Source organism: Etheostoma spectabile, chromosome 4 (genome assembly GCF_008692095.1).
Source record: "Etheostoma spectabile isolate EspeVRDwgs_2016 chromosome 4, UIUC_Espe_1.0, whole genome shotgun sequence".
Taxonomy (NCBI): Eukaryota; Metazoa; Chordata; class Actinopteri; order Perciformes; family Percidae; genus Etheostoma; species Etheostoma spectabile.
Window position 1 is genome coordinate 23,772,424 of NC_045736.1, and position 19,627 is coordinate 23,792,050.

The following is a 19,627-nucleotide window of genomic DNA, read 5'->3' on the forward strand; positions in this document are numbered from 1 at the left end:
TGGTTTGCATGGGGCTCTACAAAAAGGGGAATTTAAATGAAAATTGGAAAACCCGGGCCTTAAGGGAAAATATAAAGGTCCCCTTTAATTAAACCAATAAGCACCTTTTAAAATAAAAAAGGTTTTTTTATTAGGGCAAAAGTAAAAAAACAAATTAAAAAATAAAAAGCCCTTCACATTTTAAAGGAAGTTTGGGCGGGTTAAAAAAAGGATTTTTCAAATTTGGAAACCCGGGAATTGTTTCTTTTTTTTTTTTTTTTTTTTTTTTTTTTTTTTTTTTTCCCTTTTTTTTTGTTTTTGTTTTTTTTTTTTTTTTGGGTTTTTTTTTTTCGGGGCCCCAGGTTTTGTTTCTCCCCTTTAAACCCCCGGGCCTTTGTACATTAGAATTTTTCTGGCTCCTTTTTTTGTCAGGGCCCTCTGGCCTAGTGACGATTTAAAAAAGGGGGGACTGATTCTGCTTTTTATACCCTCCCCCGCGAAACCTTTTGAAGTGAAACCTCATCGTTTGAGGCCCTAAATGTTGCCCTGATTTTTTGGATCTGAAGCCTGGTTTTGGTGCTCTCTTTGGTTGGGGGGTAGGACGGTTACATTTGGGTGGGGGGGGGTTGGAGTTTGGGCCGTGCTCAAATTTCGGGGTTTGATTTTTTGGGGGGACGGGAGCTTTGCTGTCCCCCTTTAGATAGGGGGTTTTGCCCTTATAGGGGGAAAACGTCACTACCTGATTTTAAAACCCATTTGGAAAAACAGAGGTCTGAGTTAGTCTTCGGGTTTTTTTTTATCTATTTTTTCTGAATTTTAATATCAGGGGAGTTTTTGTGGTTTGCAGGTGACATCACCCTTCTATGGTTTGGGTTCAGACTTGGGGCCCTTTGGGGGGAGGGGTTTTGGGGAGGCTGGATCGGATTTCCCTATTCAAAAAGGTTCCGTCCAAATGGATGCTCGGGGGTTTCTTTGGGGGTTTTTGGGGTTTTAAATTTTTGGTGGACAAAATTTACAAGAGCGGGGTTTTGGGGAAAAGAGGTGGTGGTTTGTTGGGGGGAATTTTTCAGATCGGGGGGGGGAGAAAGGGGTTTGGGGGAACCCTGAGGCCCTTCCGTTTTTTCCCAGTCTCTTTTGTTTTTGTCAGGGGGGTTTGCAGAGGCCTCTTTGGGGGTTTTTGGGGAGTCAAAATGGCGGGTTTTTCTGCAGAGGAAAAGGGGCCCTTCGGAGTGGGGCCGAGGTTTGGGGGCCAGAGAGGGGCTTAGGGTTTGAGGTGCCCCCGGGTCGGGGAAAATCTCAATGGAGCTCCCCATAACCCAGTCACTGAAAGAGGGGGGAGGGGAAAGGTTTAGAAAAACTCCCTTTTTCCCATTTAAAAAGGACATTATCACTCCAAGAAAACAGCCCGTTGGTTATGTTTTTTCCAAAAGGAAAAAATGCCCAGATTTGGGTCGGTCTAAAATTCCCTTGGGAACCACCTTTAATGCAGGGGCAAAGGGAAAAATAATTTAACCCCCGGAACAACAGTGACGTAGTATCAAGGTTGGTTTTGGTTTTAAAGGACCGGGTTTCTTTTCGGATTTTTCGTTTCGGGCTTTGGGAAGCCAAATCATAATACGTTTAAAATTTTGTTTAATTGAAAACCCCTAGTTTTCGGTCTCTCTAAAAAGTCAACCACATTTTTATTTGGGCCCCTTTTTTTGGGTCTTGGTGAAAAGGACCCCGGGATTTTTTTTCAAGCCCCGGACAAGACCAAACAAAAAGGGGTATCACTAAATTTGGATTTTTTTATGGTAGTTTTAATGTTTTAACACATTCGTGATAGGAGTAAAACACCCTTTCTTAAAATCAAAACCCCCTTAAAACCCAAATTCTATTTAAAATTTTGGTTTTTGCTAAACCCCCAGATTTAAACAGTGATCAGTTCCCCTTACTGGGCTTTAAAGTATTTTTTTAAAATACAGAGTTTTGTTGCTGAATTTTTTTAAAACAATTAACTTTTTAAAAATTCCCTTTTTTACTAAAACAAAATTAAAATTTTAAATTTTGACACTAAAAGGTACTATTAAAAAAAAGACATATCCCTTTTTAAAGGCGGGTTATTTTTTTTTAACAACAAAAAAAAACAACAAAAAAAAAAAGTGTCTATCGCAACTTTGCGATATTTATTGCCCCAGTTTGTTATTTGATGACGGTACAAAAAGGATTATTTTTGGCGCCCTGTTGTTAAAACTTTATGTTTCATTTGTTTGGTCTTTGGGTTTAAAAATACACTTTTGGTCTGGATTAGGGGGGTCTTAAATAAGCATGTTGAAAAAAAAAACAATGAAAAAAGGCCTTTTGGGGATTTTTTTTTTAAATTCATTTTTAAATAAAAAAATAGTAAAAAAACCCTGTTGAAAATTTAATGTGTCTTTTCTAAAAATTTAAAAACCTTTTTAAAATGGCCGGGTTTTTACCTTTGGGGCCCCAAAAGGGTTTTTGGCCCTTTTAACAAAATTTCCCCTTTTTCACCCTGGGGGAAAATTTGTTTTTGTTTCAAGGGGAACCTCTTTGGGGGTTCTTTTTGAGGTTTGGTCCAAAACCGGGAATTAAAGTAAATTCGTAATGAACAGAAAAAAAAGGGTTTTTTATAGCAAACAAAAAATTTTAAGGGCCCCTGGGTTTTCCAAACGGCATCTTTTTTCGAAGGCCCCCCCTTTTTTACCCAAATTTCCCCCGGGATCAACTTTTATTTACTTTTTTCTTTTTTCCAAAATGAATACCAATACTAGACCCTTTTCAAGATTGTATCTCCCAAATTTCTTGGTCATATCCTAGAAAAATAAAATGGTTAAACCTTCTGTTGGAGTTTTCCTGTAACTGCAAAGTGCCCCCAAACCCAAAAAACAGCTGAGTGGGGTTGTGGGTTTGGGTTTGGAACACTAAAAAGAGCTTTCAACCAAGGTTTAAATGATTTTTAAAAAAAAAACCCTGTATAGCCCAAGTCTTAGAAGTAGATTTTTAAAAATTAAAATGTAACGTTTACAACAAGGTGATATTACATTTTATAATTATGTTTTTAAAGGGTAAAAAAAGGGGGGAGCTGCCAACACTGTTTTTAAACCACCCCTTAAATTTTATGAAAATACTAAAATAAAAATAAAAGGGCACGTGTTTGTAAAGGGGAAGGGGCCCGGGCCGCTGAGTTCACACCAACCACCCCACACAAACAAAAACCACCCCCCAAAACAAAACACACACCACACCCACCACCCCAAAACATAAAAAACCCCCAACAATGTGGTCTTCAGAAAGGCAAAAATCCCCAGGGTTTTTCCTTTTGAACTGAAAAAAAAAATTGACAGTAAAACTAGTTTTTTAGTAAGAAATTGGTTTCATAAGCAAAAAAAAAAACCCAAAACTTGCAGACTAGTGCAAAAAGAAATAACAGTTTCCAAATTGACACTACAGTAAATGCCACAGGCATTCATTGTATGTCATCTGGTTTGACCTGTAATACTTAGCGCAAACCGGTAACTCCACGCCCCAAAATGCTCTCAACTCTCTGCAACTCTCAATGTTTGTCAGCAAAGTGCTTACTGTGTCACTTTCCCATTAACAATCTACAGCTGGTTTGGATCAACTGTGTTGACTCGTGACAAAAGTCCGCCTATGCACTATTTTGCATGTTATATAAATTATATTGATCTTTAGGCTTGATTGCTCAAATACACATTACCTCTGGGCGTCCATGGTATTGTGCAAGGGGATCAGCAAAGCAGAAACAAAGACTGCACAGCTGTAAGAGTCCTTAAGGATTCTTACAGCTGTGTAGTGTTTGTTTCTGCTTTTCTCCTCTTTTTACACACTTGCATTCCTAAGAAACAAACAGTGTCTGGCAGATGGAGCTGCAGTTGATGGATGCTTTCTGTTGCTTATTTAGGCCACATTCATTAAGTCTGTGAAAATCATTCTGCAGCAGCACTTAGCGTGTGGAATTTGTGTTTCTTTATCTTTGTTTGCCTTCAGTGACTGCATGTTGCCCTGCCACACTCGGTCCCTTTCGTTTTTATGTCCACCGTATTATTTACTTCTTTGAGTGATGCTGTGAGAAGCCAACTACGTATTTTGGGACAACTGGTCTTCATAGAGGCAAACATTGCGATGTAATGAAAGTAGCACACAATAAATGGCGAAATGAACGTTATTTCAGGCCATATGTTTCATTACGGGTTGTTAATAAGTTACTAGCCTAATAAACGCGTCAACAAACTCCCAGTCGTTGAACCAGCAGAGAGTCCTCTGAAGCTGGACACAGGAAATTGAGATGGATGAAGATACATTTGCCTACTTTACGTTCAAGCTAAGCTGTCAGTTTTGAGAACGACTCTTTTGATAGGAGATATGCAGCCTCCCAATATTACCCCAAATATTCACTTTACAAAATTAGAAAACATGGGCATTGTCATAATGCTGTGCACCTGCTCTTAACACCAGCTTATATGAACTTTTCCACCGGTTGAGATATTTAACAGACATTTCTTTTTACCTTTTGTCTTCACGCAGTCATACAGGTGGAGGAAGGAAGCGGGAAGAAGTTACAAAAATAAAAACGTTCCTCTTTTTCGATCGTCTCGCCTGCTGAGCTGTAGTCAGAGTGTGTGTGTGTGTGGTTTTTTCCCCCCAAGTCATTCACACTAACAAGACGTCAGACTGCTCCTACACCCAGCAGACACTCCCTCTACCCGCCTGGTCGAGCCACTCTGCTCCGGGAGTCAAGCTGGAGTCAAGGTACGCACCGAGAGACACGGTTAGACCGGAAGTGACGTTTGTTTACTTAAAAATAAAAGCGCAACATAATGATAAATATCATTATAATTATGATTATTCAAGACCATCAATTGTTTCTCCCTTAAATGGAATCTGTACATTCCTATAGGCTAATATAAGAAAAAAAATATGATGAAAGATGAAATTTGTTGGCGTAATTATGTTTTTACAAGGCTCTGGGACCCAATGACTGAAACCACTGTTTCATGGCAATGATTCAAGGTAAGTAATCACTTTGGAAAGCAAAGCCTGACTGTAATGCTCAGGTTTTGCATTAAAATGAACTTAATGAAGTGGCTGAAATGATTCACAGTGTTTTGAAATTAAAGCAGAAGTGACATTTAGGAGTGCAACAGTGTTTTGTCTTGAAAATTCAAACCAGAAAAGCTCTGTAAATTGATTGTAGCCTGACGGAAGTACTCTGTTCAATGGACTGGATTATCAGGTTCTGACGGAGACAAAACGATACTATACACCAGCTTTGAACAAAGTTAAAAGGACTTGTTCCGTCGATCCTGTTCATACCCTTTTATAATAATTCATATTGCCCTCGGGAAGACATGGAGCCGTTGCAGCAACAAACATTTACAAAAAGTATTTAATTACAAAACATTATGTTTTCTGCATGTGCTACTTATTGGCTATGTATTGTGTAAGGCAAATTTCTACATATTATAATATTAATAATAGTTATTTTTATTTTTATTATTGTTATTAGTATTAGTATTATTTATGCAGCTTCCACTGTTTTGTGGAGAGTTCTGAGGCCACCCGGAGCCTCTTAACAGCATGAAGTCCCCATTAGCTCTCTCACACAAAACCTTTATTTGCATAACACCTGGGCCTTTAAAAAATTTGCGTTGCATGCGCATTGGGCATTGGGGAAAGTCACACCTGTTTAAACTGCAGCATGTTTGCAAAATTAATGAAACACTGAACTATGGGGCCCTAAAACGTGTTGAGGCTGCAGTGTGTGGTTGTGTGTGGTGTGTGTGTGTGTTGTGTGTTGTGTGTGTGTGTTTTGGTGTTTTGTGAAAAGTAGACTACGTAATGAAAATTATTCTTTAGTACAGTATTATTACATTGTGATTTTGCTATTTAAGTACCCAAACTTCGACAATATTCCTTATTATTTTTTTATTATTATATGACTGAACTTATTATTATTATTTAATAATAATAATAATAATAATAAATAATAATAATAATAATAATAATAATAATAATAAGTTCAGTCATTCAAGTATTTTCATCCAGCGCACCCTGGTGGACGTTTCAAAGAACCACTTCACACCCTGCTCTGGCTCACCGGACGAGTTGTCATGGCAACTGTACAGCATGTGCTTACAAAAACAAGAGCTTGACCGTTCACCGACAGTTCTCTCGACATTCGAGATCTAGCTAAAACGCAACGACGCCATTTTATTCTTCAAGCATTTATCAGAGAAGAAGAAGACACTTGTTAAAACAGAGGTGGACAGTTAACGATGAGCGGAACCAAAGCCCGCAGCGACACGCCTGTTGCTGAAAATGTCTCCGGTGGCGGCCACAGCATTGCGGCTCCTCCGCGGGACCGCAAGCCTGGCGGAGGGGTTCTGAAGAGGCTCAAGTCCCGGAGGAGCCAGGTGGACAGCAGGCCCGTCACGGAGGAAGACCTGCGGACACAAAGTGGACACATCACGCCGGAGGATGTGTTAGGACTGCGGGTGGCTGCTCGAGGTTTGAGTCTCTCTCTAATGTATCTTGTTAAAGGTTTACCCGCACACATGATGCTTAACGTGCTTCCTGTCCTGTTAACCGAGTATCCACAAGCTACAGAACACATTTAATCTAGCTACACGTTAACGTTACATAAAACTAGAGGAAATTACGTCCAGTCGAGCATGCTAATGTGGCTGTCATGGGAAATAGACTTAAATGGTATTACATCTGTTGTATTATCTGAGAAAATACATATCTGACATCATAAACAAAACGTAGACTTCATGGAAAACCCGATGTTTCTATGTTTAAGCAGCTCAATGGACACTGGGGATTTAATAATAGGAGGCGTCTTTGACATTAATCAAATGTCAAATAGGGCACACAGGGCACTACTGTGACATTACAGCCAGGATTGATCATTCTGTATGGCCTGAATTAGATTAAAAAAACAACTAATAATGATAACAGCATGGTAGATTCTCGTCAATGTTGTACATTTACAATTGTTACAACATATAGGATATGCAAGGAAGTGAAACTGTAGAAATTAAATGAATCATCTCCCCTTTATGATAAAAGGGCACTGTTTTATCACATTATTAAATTGTGAAGTCTTAATCAGTGTTTTTACCATATAACTGTCTTTTGAAAAACAGCACAGATAATAGGCTACAGCATATTCTTGTTGGCTTCACACATGCCTATTTTCATGCATATTTGTGCAATACCACAGTTGCTCTACAGCAATCAGAAAAGCATTGTCATCTCTTATCTTCATTTATAGATAGGGTGCATTATGTATCTGTGTATGCAAAGATTTGTGTGTCTTTGCACAAGCAAAGCTGTGTCATCTGAGTGTTAACAATGTCAAGCACAGTGTTTTGCATGTCTTATTTGTGCATGTCAGAGTATCCTGTCATGCTTTAAGGGTGTACACATAAACTACAAGGGCTTGAAAATAATGTCAACGTTTTTAACCCCTGTATGCTGTCTTTCATTGTTGCAGGGTACCTCTGTAAACCTGAGGACAATATTTATAACATTGACTTCGTACGCTTTAAGATCAGAGACCTGGAGACAGGCACTGTCCTGTTTGAGATTGCCAAACCCCCACATACAGGTAATGTGCATCAGCTTCCTGCTTGTACTGTTTTATTGTAGTGTTTGTTCTTTAATGAAGCTGTTGACTGAAGTATCTGGCATCTTATGTTCTGACCCTGCTACCGACTTGTTCTGGTTATTGTCTCAAACCATAATAACAAGGTTCAGAAACCCCCATGGTTATTTGGATCAAACATAGTCCTCATTGTTGATTGTTTAAAAAATGTCTCTGTCCTATGTTGTGGGTCCCAGAAGACGATGAGGAGAACAGAGAGGCAGACGCGTGCGCAGGCCGATTTGTACGCTACCAGTTCACCCCAGCCTTCCTGCGCCTGAGGACCGTGGGAGCTACGTGAGTGACTCACACTTCATCAACACACACCTAAGGAAAACACACTCACCTGTTCCATGGACAAACAATGGAAATGATTGCAGCATTGTTGCTGTCAGTTACACACTCATTTGAACCAGTGCAGTAAAAAATGGAATAACATTTTGATCACACAACATTACATTGGAACATTACATTCTCCCTTCTCTCTGTATCACTCAATTAGGGTGGAATTCACAGTTGGAAACCGGCCTTTAAACAACTTCCGCATGATCGAGAGGCACTACTTCCGCGATCACCTGCTGAAGAGCTTTGACTTTGACTTTGGTTTCTGTATCCCAAACAGCCGTAACACCTGTGAGCATATCTATGAGTTCCCTCAGCTGTCTGAGAGCCTGGGTAAGTCGTTTTTTCCTAACACATAGCCATTATGAGTAAAACCTATAAATTCCCTAAATACAGTTATGTTAAAAAAAAAAAAAAGATATTCCATGCAATGATTATATTGAAGTATGTCATATAACACATTGTAGCTGTAGTAGAGATTGTGTCAAATGATCCAAATGTTAAATATCTAGAAGACTAAATTTTGTGTCACAATGGAGCACTTAACAAAAGTCTAAATTAATAAACTGTTAATCTTATTTGGTGGTGAAGCTGTAGGGGATGGAGGGATCTGCAGCCGATGTTAGCAGCAGTCTTCAATTTCTTACGATAGCAATGCAGCAATTTTGCTTAACTCAAGGTTAGGGCTGGGCAATATATCAATATAATATCGATATTGTGACAAGAGACTAGATATCGTCTTAGATTTTGGACATCGTAATATACCATAAGTGTTGTCTTTTTGTGGTTTTAAAGTCTGCATTACAGTAAAGTGATGTCATTTTCTGAACTCACCAGACTGTAACTGTTCTATTAAATGCCTTTATCTACTTAGTCACTATATCCACATTACTGATGATAATTTATCAAAAATCTCATTGTGTAAATATTTTGTGAAAGCACCAATAGTTAACACTACAAAATTGTTATTGATATTAATAACAATATTGGTATCCGTATCAAGGTATTGGGTCAAAAATATCATATTTGATTTGCTCCATATTGCCAACCCCTACTCAAGGTACACTATTTATGTTGCATTTTGGATACTTCTCTCCAAAATACCGCCCCAAATTGTGCTTGCATGCATTTTTAAGACCCTAATTTATGGTATATGGGACAGTATTTCATCATTATGTTATGGAAAACAGTAATTCTACACTACAACTATTAACTCTTACCACTCTAGAGTAGATTATCTTAATACATTTTGGACAATCTTGCTGCAGAAATGTTCATATTAATGAGCAAAAGTAGTCTTTCTTAATACAATACCTACAGTACATGCCATATGTACGTTGAAAGAGTTGTTGGGCACTGCAATCCTTTCACCACTCCATACAGGCTGTAAAGAGATCCCTTTCTCAGCGCGCTAAATCAAGTGGGTATCTTCTTAGTCTATCTAGGTTTATTGCCAGTGTTGTGCCCCAGCATCAAACCTACATGCAACCACAAAGACGTACCCCCCACAGTTCAGCAAGAAAACACATGGGTAAACACAAAGAGGGAACTTTATCCTAAAAGATCTAACTCTGGAGGATTGAGATGAAACTCCTCATGTTAGCCTAGGCTGTACTGAACAAGACGGTGAGTTTTGTCCTCTGTGTTATTTCTGCTATTTCTGTCTTCAATGTTTTACAATGCAGTTGCTTTAGGAGGGGGCTGTTTCATGGCCAGGGCAGAGAAAGATTTATTACAGTGACCACTGACTCTTTTAATGAACATAATTTGCGTGTTAGTATTTTATTAAGAGAGACATAAATACATCTGAAACTTTCCTTTGATACTTTCACGTAAGAAGTTCCTATAACATCACTTGTGTTATGCGACAACTATGGTGCCATTCATATTTGTTGATTTTTAATTTTCCTAATGAGCTAGTTTTGCCACTGTTTGTGTAGTGATATTATTGTTAGAAGGGGCATAAGCCCACAACAGCAAAGAATTTGGACATTTCAAATGCTTAATCAATAATGCGGACCCCATGACTTCCCACACAATTGTTTGGAAATTTTAAAAAAAATGTTGGAATGGACTAAATGCATATGTTGTCTGTTTTTCAGTCCGTCAGATGGTGGAGTGTCCTTATGAGACCCGGTCAGACAGCTTCTATTTCGTCGAGAACAGACTGGTCATGCACAACAAGGCAGACTATGCTTATAACGGAGGACAGTGATATCGGCCTGCTGCATGCAAAAAAACACACACACACACACACACACACACACACACACACACACACACACACACACACACATACGCACATACAAGCACACACACACACACACACACACACGTACATGCACACACATATAATGTCATCTGTAGACACTGTTTGTTGGGCAAGTTTCTTTTAAAAAGTAATCACCGTAGTTACAGTTACTAGTTACTTCTTCCAAAAATAAATAAAATTAGCTACCCAGTTACAAATTATAAAAGTAACTTATTACTTTACAAAGTAACTATTGCGTTACTTTCAAGTAAATCTTTAAATGCTCAAATGTGACCCCACCTCCACCCCTCTTAACGGAACTGCATGTTCAATTATTTATGATAAATCTGAATGTTGAAACTGACACTTAATACAAGACATTATTAACAGAAACAATGTCCACAAATCTAAACTATTTTAATGTTGCTGTGGGACAAAGGGACACTAGCCTCCAATCAAATTCCATGTATGTAGATATTATGTGTCTATAGGGGATCGATACAAATAACACAATAGATGTTTTGCAACTTTTGATATTTATTGCTCCTCATTTGGGCTCGCCATACCTGTCTCTTGTTGACTGACTCGCTTGTGTTGTTTGTTGTGTGTCCGACTATGCGTACTTTCGAACACCGGCCCAATTCCACCACTGATTGGCTTTTCATAAAATTTTACTCAACAACAGCCAATTGTCAGCATTTACGTGCTCTTCTCGTGCACTGCCCACTAACCAAGGAAGAACATTCAAAAAAAGTCTTTGCCTCTCGGGTCAAAGATGTAGGTGGTGTTATGAAAAAAACAGCTTCAATTATAGTAACGTGCCGCAGTTTTTGGCAGTAACAGTAACGCCGTTATTATGATGTGAAGAGTAATCAGTTAGATTACTCATTATCTAATTAGCTGTTATTTTTAACGCCGTTATTCCCATCAGTGGAAGACACATTTAAAGACACACATACAGGTTATATACGTACACACATGCATGCACATAGCTGATTATACATCACTCCTACATGCACAAGCTAAATGACACAGTTGAATTGCATCTGATGTTTTTAAAAATGAATTGCCATTCACTGGGATCATTTTCAGGAGGCGTATTTCATATTGCAGAAGGTCAATATCAGTCTCTACTCTGACATACAAACAGAAAGCTTCTGTTAGAATTAAGTTCAATATGGACTCTAGTGGCTATAAACGTCTTAAACACACCAAATGTCTTCTCTTAGCAATTTTTAAAGTGTCCTACCACCCCCTCAACAAACACACAAACACACACACACACACACACACACATTCAATCCCCAAGTGACACACATAGTGTTACGCAGTGTGTGTCAGAAGCAGCTGTTCTTAGCTACCGCCTCCACAATCCACTCCAGACAATATCAGGGGAGAAAGCGCGAAAGCATCCACAAAAACACTCCTGTCAAACACACATGGTCACTCCTGCGATACCCATCTTCCTCCCCTCCCTTGCTTTTAACACCACAACACACACACACACACACACACACACACACACACACACACACACACTCGTATTTAAGCTGTGACTGAATCAGGGCAAAACGAGTATAACAACAATAGTACTGTATAAGACTTTGATCCAAGGTCTGGGAGACCATTGCTTTTTTGTTTTTCTCTTGTTGATAGCAACATAGAAAAATAGATTGGTTAACAGTTAACAGCAATGCAACTGTAACATTTCACTGTAATCAAATCCTTACATGATGAACAGTCAAAAAAAGAAATTTCAAGTTGATAATAATAAGTTCAGAGTTCTGATATCATGATGCATGCGATGATACAAACAAAAAAGGGGAAAAGATTTGTAAGAAATGGAATACTGAATACCAGATATACTGTGAAAAAAAAGTTAAAAGAAGTGTACTTGGTCCAAGGAAAAGTTTTTCCGTCCTTATTTTAAAGTCACATCAGATATTTTTTCCCCCATCAAAGTTTAATTAGCTGTATTTTTTTTAAATTATTTTCTTACCACGCACGTCTTAAGACATCCAAATCGAGTTGGAATATGTCTGGGAAAATTGAGTGGTATTTCTGGCTAGATAGTGTATTCCCTTTTTGTACTTTGTAAACGTTGGTGTTCAGGGTTAAAGGTGTTTGTAAAAATATATATATAATTTGTAAAAAGTTATCAAAATAAATGTACATTTTCAGATACAAGATGTGTGATGTTTGCTTCATTTCTGGGGATGAGAAATAGTTGCAGGAAGTTGAGCTGATTTTGGTAGTTTTTGAAGTCCCAAAGGTGGCCACAAGGAGGAGTACGTTATGACTAAGTTTTAAATGAGTGCCACTGGTTTCAGTTTAGTTTTATGTTAGATTGTGGAAAAGATCACAGCAGTGGCTTTTATTATTATGCTGGAACATTTTGACATGATAAATGGTATTTGCTCAACAGTTATATATATATGTCTATGGCTGTGGTTTCACGGCAGAGGGGACTTAACTCTGATAATATTATTTTAATTCCACATATTACTTTATCTACAGGCCAAATGTGATGAGCTAGCATAGCATGCAATACATTCAGAAATTTGTTCAGGATTGTTGCACTTTGATCATCCATTTTTGGAGTGTTGTGGAATATAAACCAAAATCGGAGCCACTCCATGTTTGTTCTTTCTCAGGCTGTTTCTTCCTATCTCTGTGTTCATCTCTCGATTTAGCCTCTCTCAGTTTCCATCTCTCTTTCCAGCTCTCATGCCCAAAATCTCATGGTCTTTTCTCCCTCGCCTCTCCTATTTGGTTTCTCTCTCCACACCTATGCAGCACTTCCTCCCTCGCTCTCCCGCTCTGTTTTTCCCTTTTCTTTCCTCCTCTCTCACCTGGTAACCAGACCTCTGGAGAGGAGTGTTAAGTTTCCACTTTCCCAGAGAAGAGGACAATCTGAGCCACACAAAGACCCACAATGGACCCCCTCTGCTCTCTCCTCCCTTCGCTCTGCCACTGCACAGCTGCGCACACACACACACACACACACACACACACACACACACACACACACACACACACACAGTAAAATACGAAGTATATAAGAATACATACTCCCTCTGCGTTTTATGCCTGTTAACCTCCCCATTCTTTTTGTTTTACTTTTCTTCGTAAGGAGCTTTCCTTCACCTTTTCTCCAACTATACTCTACATTTTGGTGTTCTCACTGATACAGTCAGTTGTATGCAGTCAACATACAAATAGAAGTGTAGTCTGACTAGCATACTACCTCAAAGCTACCAAGCTAAACTAAATCAATCAACCGAATCATTATCATCAAAAGCTTCAAACTGCCTGTAGACATTTAAAAAAGGCCTCCATAGGTTTACTCGACACACACTTTCCCCAAAAACTAAACTATCCCTTTAAAATACATTTTAAAAAATGGTGTGAAGATCTAATGTGTCAGTTGCTGATTAGACTACAAAGCAGGGCGCAATTTAACTGTGAGCTCATAAATCAATAATCACAGCCTTCCATCAGGCTGGAGGGCCTGTACATTGCAGAACACAAGTAAAGCAGCTGGACTTTAGTGAGCCACGTGTTACAATTAGCATGTACACACACACACACATGCACACGCACACAAACACACACACACACACACACACACACACACACACACACACACACACACACACAAACACATCCATGACAATTAATACACACACTTTCCAACTTTCCAGGGATGATTTGTGTGCTCCCAGGCCTTTGTGGAATACATTTCAGTAGTCAGTCACAGATTGACATGCACACACCGGAAACAACTCCCCCCCAACCCCCCCCCCCCCACACACACACACACACCACACACACGCACATGCAAACACACTCATAGTGAGTGGATCTATCTTTGTGGGGACCTGTCAGTGACATAATGCATTCCGTATCCCCTTACCTAGTTGCCTAAAACCAAGTCTTAACCCTCAAACAGCCCTTTAAAGTTATGGGGTCCAGCATTTTGGCCCCATAAAGCTGTCGGAACTCCACAAGTATACTGTATTCTAGGGTCTTTGGACCCCACTAATATATTTAAACAAGAAATACACACACACACACACACACACACACACCTATATTTGTAACTGGCTTTCCCATATATCCTGTTCAGTGAATCACAGCACATTGAGATTAGGAGAGGAGTGAGACGCACTGGTGTATTAAAGGTACCTTGAAACACACAAACACACACACACACACAGATCTACACTCAGGCAGGGGAACAGGGGGGACAGTGGTCTCCTATTAATAGTAACAAGGAATGGCGTTGATAGGTCCTGTGAAAGGAAACGGAGGGGGTTATGGAAAAAGGATTAAAAGAGATGCAAGGACGCACCGCAACTACACTTGTGTGCGTGTGAGTGTGTGTGAGTGTCTAAGGCACTTTGGAGAGGGGTGGTGTGGATTTCTTCCTACAAAAAAAATCTCTCTCTACTACCAATGATCCTCTCTCTCTCGCTCTCTCTTAACATAAACATACTTCGTCATCATCTCTTTTTTCTCTGTCTCACTCTCCCTTTCTTTTCCTTTTTCTCACTTCCTTCCGTCCTGCTCCGAGGCCCTGGCGTGAAATCCATCATGTGTTAACACTACATTATCCGCAGCACATCTTCCGATAAAGAGGTGATGAGTCACGGCACAGTCCTCTCTTTCAGGTCGGCATGGCGATGGTTTCAAAGATATTCGTGACTCCATCTATATCTGTCACAATGTCTATTCCAGCAATTGTTTAGTGACATCATCTCATCCCTGAAAGAAGTCAGAGCAGACATGAAGAATGTAAACACAGAGGATGGTGCATGTAAATCTGAATAAACTTAAAAATAAACAAATAAATTTAGAAGTAAGAAGCTTATTCATTATCGCTATTACCTTTTCAAACACTCATACAGTCAATCACAAGAGTACACTTTAAAAAAACTAAAACTTTGTTGAGGGATTAAGTGTCACTTTTAAAGATCATGTCATTTCAGATTGAATGGATGTTGGAAGTTAATGTCATGCCAAGCAAAGCTTCTTGGATGTGTCAAAAGATAACAGACAATTAGTTTTCTCAAAGTTAATAATGCACGGGGTACAACAGTGATGGATAGAAAGTCCTTTAACAAAGTGTGACTCCCATACCAATTTCCACGTTGATGAGAGCAGTATTGAATATCTGTCTTTAAGTGTTAGGACTGTGTGGATTTGTAACCAGAAGCCTTTGTGTGGCATCTATGTAGTGTCTATGTATTTCCCTGGATCCATCCGCCCCACCGTCTGTGTGGTATTACAGCGTGGATCTCCGCTGCTGCTGCTGCTGCTGCTGCTGCTGCTGCTGCTTGCGCTCACACAGAAATAGTCCTGTGTCATCAGGGTAGATAGGTTATGGCCTGTTTGTGCACGCAGGACGTCCACAGATGCCTTTGGAAGCCACTCAGAGCCTTCCAGCACCATCAGTCCAGTTTGTTTTGCGTACATTAATCAAAGGTTAACTTAACCTTCAATCAACTGTTGAAGAGGCCTGTAAATCTCCCCCACAATCTCTTCCTTCCTTTCCTTTTCTCTCCTCCCTTTGTCTCACTCCCTTTGCCACACCTTCCCCTGGGGGATGGAGGGATTGTGATAGGAGAACGGAGGTGGGGCTCCTGCTGCAACCACAGGTGTGCTTGTTTCCTCCCTTCTCCTCTCTCATGTAATGATTTCTTTGGCTCGCCACCTGCCAGGTGGAAAAAACACCCACAGCAAATGGAGTGCTTTAAAATGGTCTCCTGACTTCCATTTCAAAAGACTTTTTTTCTTGTTCTGTTTGTCTTTATCCATCAACAAACATGCTATTTGTATCTCTTTTCATTATCAATTGCTTACGTTTATTTCAATGTAGTCCTCCTAGAACTTGTTGCTTGTTTACACTTTGCATCACAGTCAAATGATGGCTTCTGGCTCCAAGAACTGCTGCTACTGAAACATACAGCTGACTGTGCCACAGCTTCTAGCTTTTCAGATGGTCAAAAGCCGCATTTAAAGCTCCTTTCTCTCATGATCCCCTTCTTAACTCTCTTTCAAACTGCCTCGAGGGGGGTGGAGAGCAGGTCCCAGGCCCTGGCAGGTCAGAGGTCGCTTACAGACAATGCGTTCCCACTCCGGGTCAGCTGTGGTCAAGGAAACAAAAGCAGTGAAGACTTGGGTTGGACAAACTATCGCAGTGTTTCAAGGTGGCAGAGTGAGTGACAACATAACAGAGGGAGAGTGACGGGATAGAGCAAAGACACGAATAAAAAGTGCAAGCGTACTGAAAACCTTTCTCCCACACTGACAACCCCCCTTACAATTCACACATGTGTAAATTTTGAATACGTTACCAGATTTAAAAAATCTGAAAAACTGGAAAACACAAGTTAGCCACAAGTTGCTCAAAGCTAGACATTGTAGTCTACCTGTCCTCGTCACTCTCTTGTATTTGTTGGGTTTAAAGTAATAATCACAATAAAAATAAAGTGTTTTTGCTTTATTCTCAAGTTAGGAACAAGTTAGATGCTTTATTTATTGTTCTAACTTGTTCCTCCCCTCCCCCATGCCACTGTCTTTCCCCTCTCTTTTTTATTCAGTGCCATTGATCATGCATGCAGAAATTCAGCACGCCCAACGATGGTGCTCTAGCAAGGATAGGTTAGCTAGTGCAAGGCCTTGCCCTACATACTGTTCTCTCGCTATGGTCCACTAGGCACAGTCACACCCTCCCCCTGATCTGCCTCCCCTCACTGACTTCCCTCATTGACAAACACACACACGCGCGCACACACACACACACACACACACACACACACACACACACACACACACACACACACACACACACACACACACACACACACTCTGCAGCCTGTCTCAGAAAGCAGCACATGCACAGATCATCAGGTGGTGCTGGGAATGTTAACTCATCATTATCAAAACCTGAGTCACGTGCAGTGAACTTTTTTTGGCATTTTTTAGGCCTTTATTTGTGGACATGAAAGGGGAGAGAGAGAGGGAACGACACGCGGCAAAGAGACGCAGATCGGAGCTGAACCCATGGCAGCTTGCTACAAGAATCTCATCTGGCCCAAAAAAAACATGCATGATCTCATCAGACTAAGAGATTTGACAGAATGATGTGTATGCTGTGAGATTTTGCTTTGCTGAGTGTCAAGGTCACTTTATGATGATAGTAACTTTGTGAGCACTTGTTTCACTTTTGTTAGAGCAGCAGAGGCATGTGACGAAACTGCTCAGCTGACCAGGCCTGGCAGAGAGAGTGGCTGACTAAGGTAATGCTGCTAATCTTCCACTTAGCTGGTTAGGGTGACCTGTCACGTGGGTTGAAAGAGAGTGGGAGTGGGTAAGATCAGGTTTAGGTGAGGGTTGAACTGTGATTGGGTAAGAACTGGATGAAGAATGTAGTGTGTTGATCACAGCTGTTTTGGATGTGATGGATTAGGATGAGAGCTGGGCAGCAGGAATAGGTGGGCTGAGGGTTGTGTGGGTTGGACCAGGCAAGTGTGATTGATGGATGGAGAGGAAATCAAAAAGGGGTTGTTGCATTGGGCTTTGAAAGACTTTGTGGATGTGAGGTTGGTGTTGATGATGAAAAATTGAGTTCAGGAGGTGAGAAAAAAACAAGTTCAGGTTAAAAATGCATTAATACATGTGGTGGATTACTGTTGGATCTGACCAATGGTGAGGTGAAAGTTGGTAATGAATACACATACTGCCATATACCATGACATAACATCGGACATCACATTCATAAGCTCTTTATCATATCACAATACATCATATAGGTCACATAATGTAGCAACAAGACTTATATCACATCATAACATATATACTGTATATTATTCAGTGTGCCGATGTGCTGCAATAGCAGCAATCGGCACAATGACTGTTATTGATCATACTCATATTATTCCGCCTCTTTTTTGTCCCGCTACTAGTCACGGAGCGTTGCCAACACATGCACACAAAATACATCAAAACATGTGTAATGATCGGGAATAGTGTACTATCCGTTTTTAAAGACATTTGCCGCGTGGTTTACACAAAATTGGCAAAAAACTGCGCAAACTTTCCTCATAGACTTTAATGGGAAATCTTCAGGAAATTGCTCAACATCGCTCAAAACAACACCTCTTTGGGGCCATGCTGTATCGCCATACTTTAACGTAGAAACAGTTTAAACGGAAGGCAAGACTTTATTGGGCTTAATGGGCATTCAGATCTCAAGCACGGTTTCTCCTAAATCACAGTTTACATAACGTCCAGTTTTCAGACCGTTTCAGATTTTCCAATATGTGTGTATGTGGCCAGAATGGTGAGAGTTAGAGGGGAGGACAGAGGGAGGGAGCTGCAGTACAATTCTCTGAAAATTTTCCAACCAAATTGCTCTCTCCCCTACAGTTTTCACTCTTCATACATCATGGTTGGTCAAAATGTAGAAAATCTTGTGGCAACCATGTAACTATGGAATCCATTGGACTAAAACCTTTGGCTGTATTCTTACCAACTGCCGATAGATACAACAAAAAAACAATGCAGCTGCAGTTAGATTCTCTGAATTTTTTCCAAACAAATTGCTCTCTCCCCTACAGTTTTCACTCTTCATACATCATTGTTGGTCAAAATGTAGGAATTATAGGTCTTAAATAGGTTATAAAAAGATCAATTCCTGAAGGGATAACACACGTAACACTTTTATTATTTTTTTATTAAGTTTTATTGTTATTCAGATGTGAACCAAGTTGTAGGCACACAGTTAAAAGTTTTTTAATATTATTACTAGTATTACTATTATTACTATTATTAATATTAATAATACTTTTTTATTTTCATAAAACGAGCCTTTGTTGACCTTCATGCAATCTAAAACTAATATTATGACTCCATATCCAAATTTCTGTTTATGTAACCTAGGCTATATTGTCTGGTTAAATCAGTACCCTGGTTACGGAGGCCTCATTACACCTGAGATGTAACCTGGCACCTCATGAAGACATAATTTTCCATTGTTAAAAATATGTTCATGTGGAGATAATAATATAACGAGTGAGAAGGCATTGAGTAAGAAGGGTTTTTATAGCTAGATCTCTCTTCATTATAATGTTGCAATAGAGAAAAGCTACTATAGCCTAGATTTCAAAACGTTTAAAATGCTATGGGACCAAGCTGTTGGGTTCTACGAATGACAAGAACGGCGGGGAAACACTACAGAGAGCGCCACTGGCAGCATGAATAAAGGCAGACAACGTGCAGGGGGGTGGGGGTGGGGGGGGGGAGTTCCGAGGCTGGGGTAGGCTCATAGGGTAGGCTACGGGAAAACGAGGTAGAGGCGGAGCTTATCTTTGAGCGTG

At 39.9% G+C, this 19,627-nt stretch overlaps 1 protein-coding gene across 2 annotated transcripts; it reads left to right on the forward strand.

Moving 5' to 3' along the window:
- Nucleotides 1–6,090: 6,090 nt before the first annotated feature.
- On the forward strand, nucleotides 6,091–12,403 carry LOC116687395 (protein unc-119 homolog B). 2 transcript variants are annotated; one of them, XM_032512752.1, is made up of 5 exons: nucleotides 6,091–6,510; nucleotides 7,502–7,615; nucleotides 7,852–7,948; nucleotides 8,154–8,326; nucleotides 10,096–12,403. In XM_032512752.1, exons 1-5 carry the CDS (start codon nucleotides 6,279–6,281, stop codon nucleotides 10,206–10,208), a joined length of 729 nt encoding a protein of 242 aa, XP_032368643.1. In that variant the 5' UTR covers nucleotides 6,091–6,278; the 3' UTR covers nucleotides 10,209–12,403. The 2 variants fall into 2 exon arrangements, with proteins under 2 accessions (XP_032368643.1, XP_032368642.1); XM_032512751.1 differs by having other exon boundaries at nucleotides 6,094–6,510; nucleotides 7,849–7,948.
- The last annotated feature ends 7,224 nt before the right edge of the window (nucleotides 12,404–19,627 follow it).

What these genes read in the sequence shown, in the direction of transcription:
- LOC116687395 (XM_032512751.1), top strand. Translation starts at nt 6,279, where the DNA reads ATGAGCGGAACCAAAGCCCGCAGCGACACGCCTGTTGCTGAAAATGTC. An exon ending in ACTGCGGGTGGCTGCTCGAG is followed by an intron (nt 6,511 to 7,501) that starts GTTTGAGTCTCT and finishes TCATTGTTGCAG; the next exon opens with GGTACCTCTGTAAACCTGAG. An exon ending in TCAGCTGTCTGAGAGCCTGG is followed by an intron (nt 8,327 to 10,095) that starts GTAAGTCGTTTT and finishes TCTGTTTTTCAG; the next exon opens with TCCGTCAGATGGTGGAGTGT.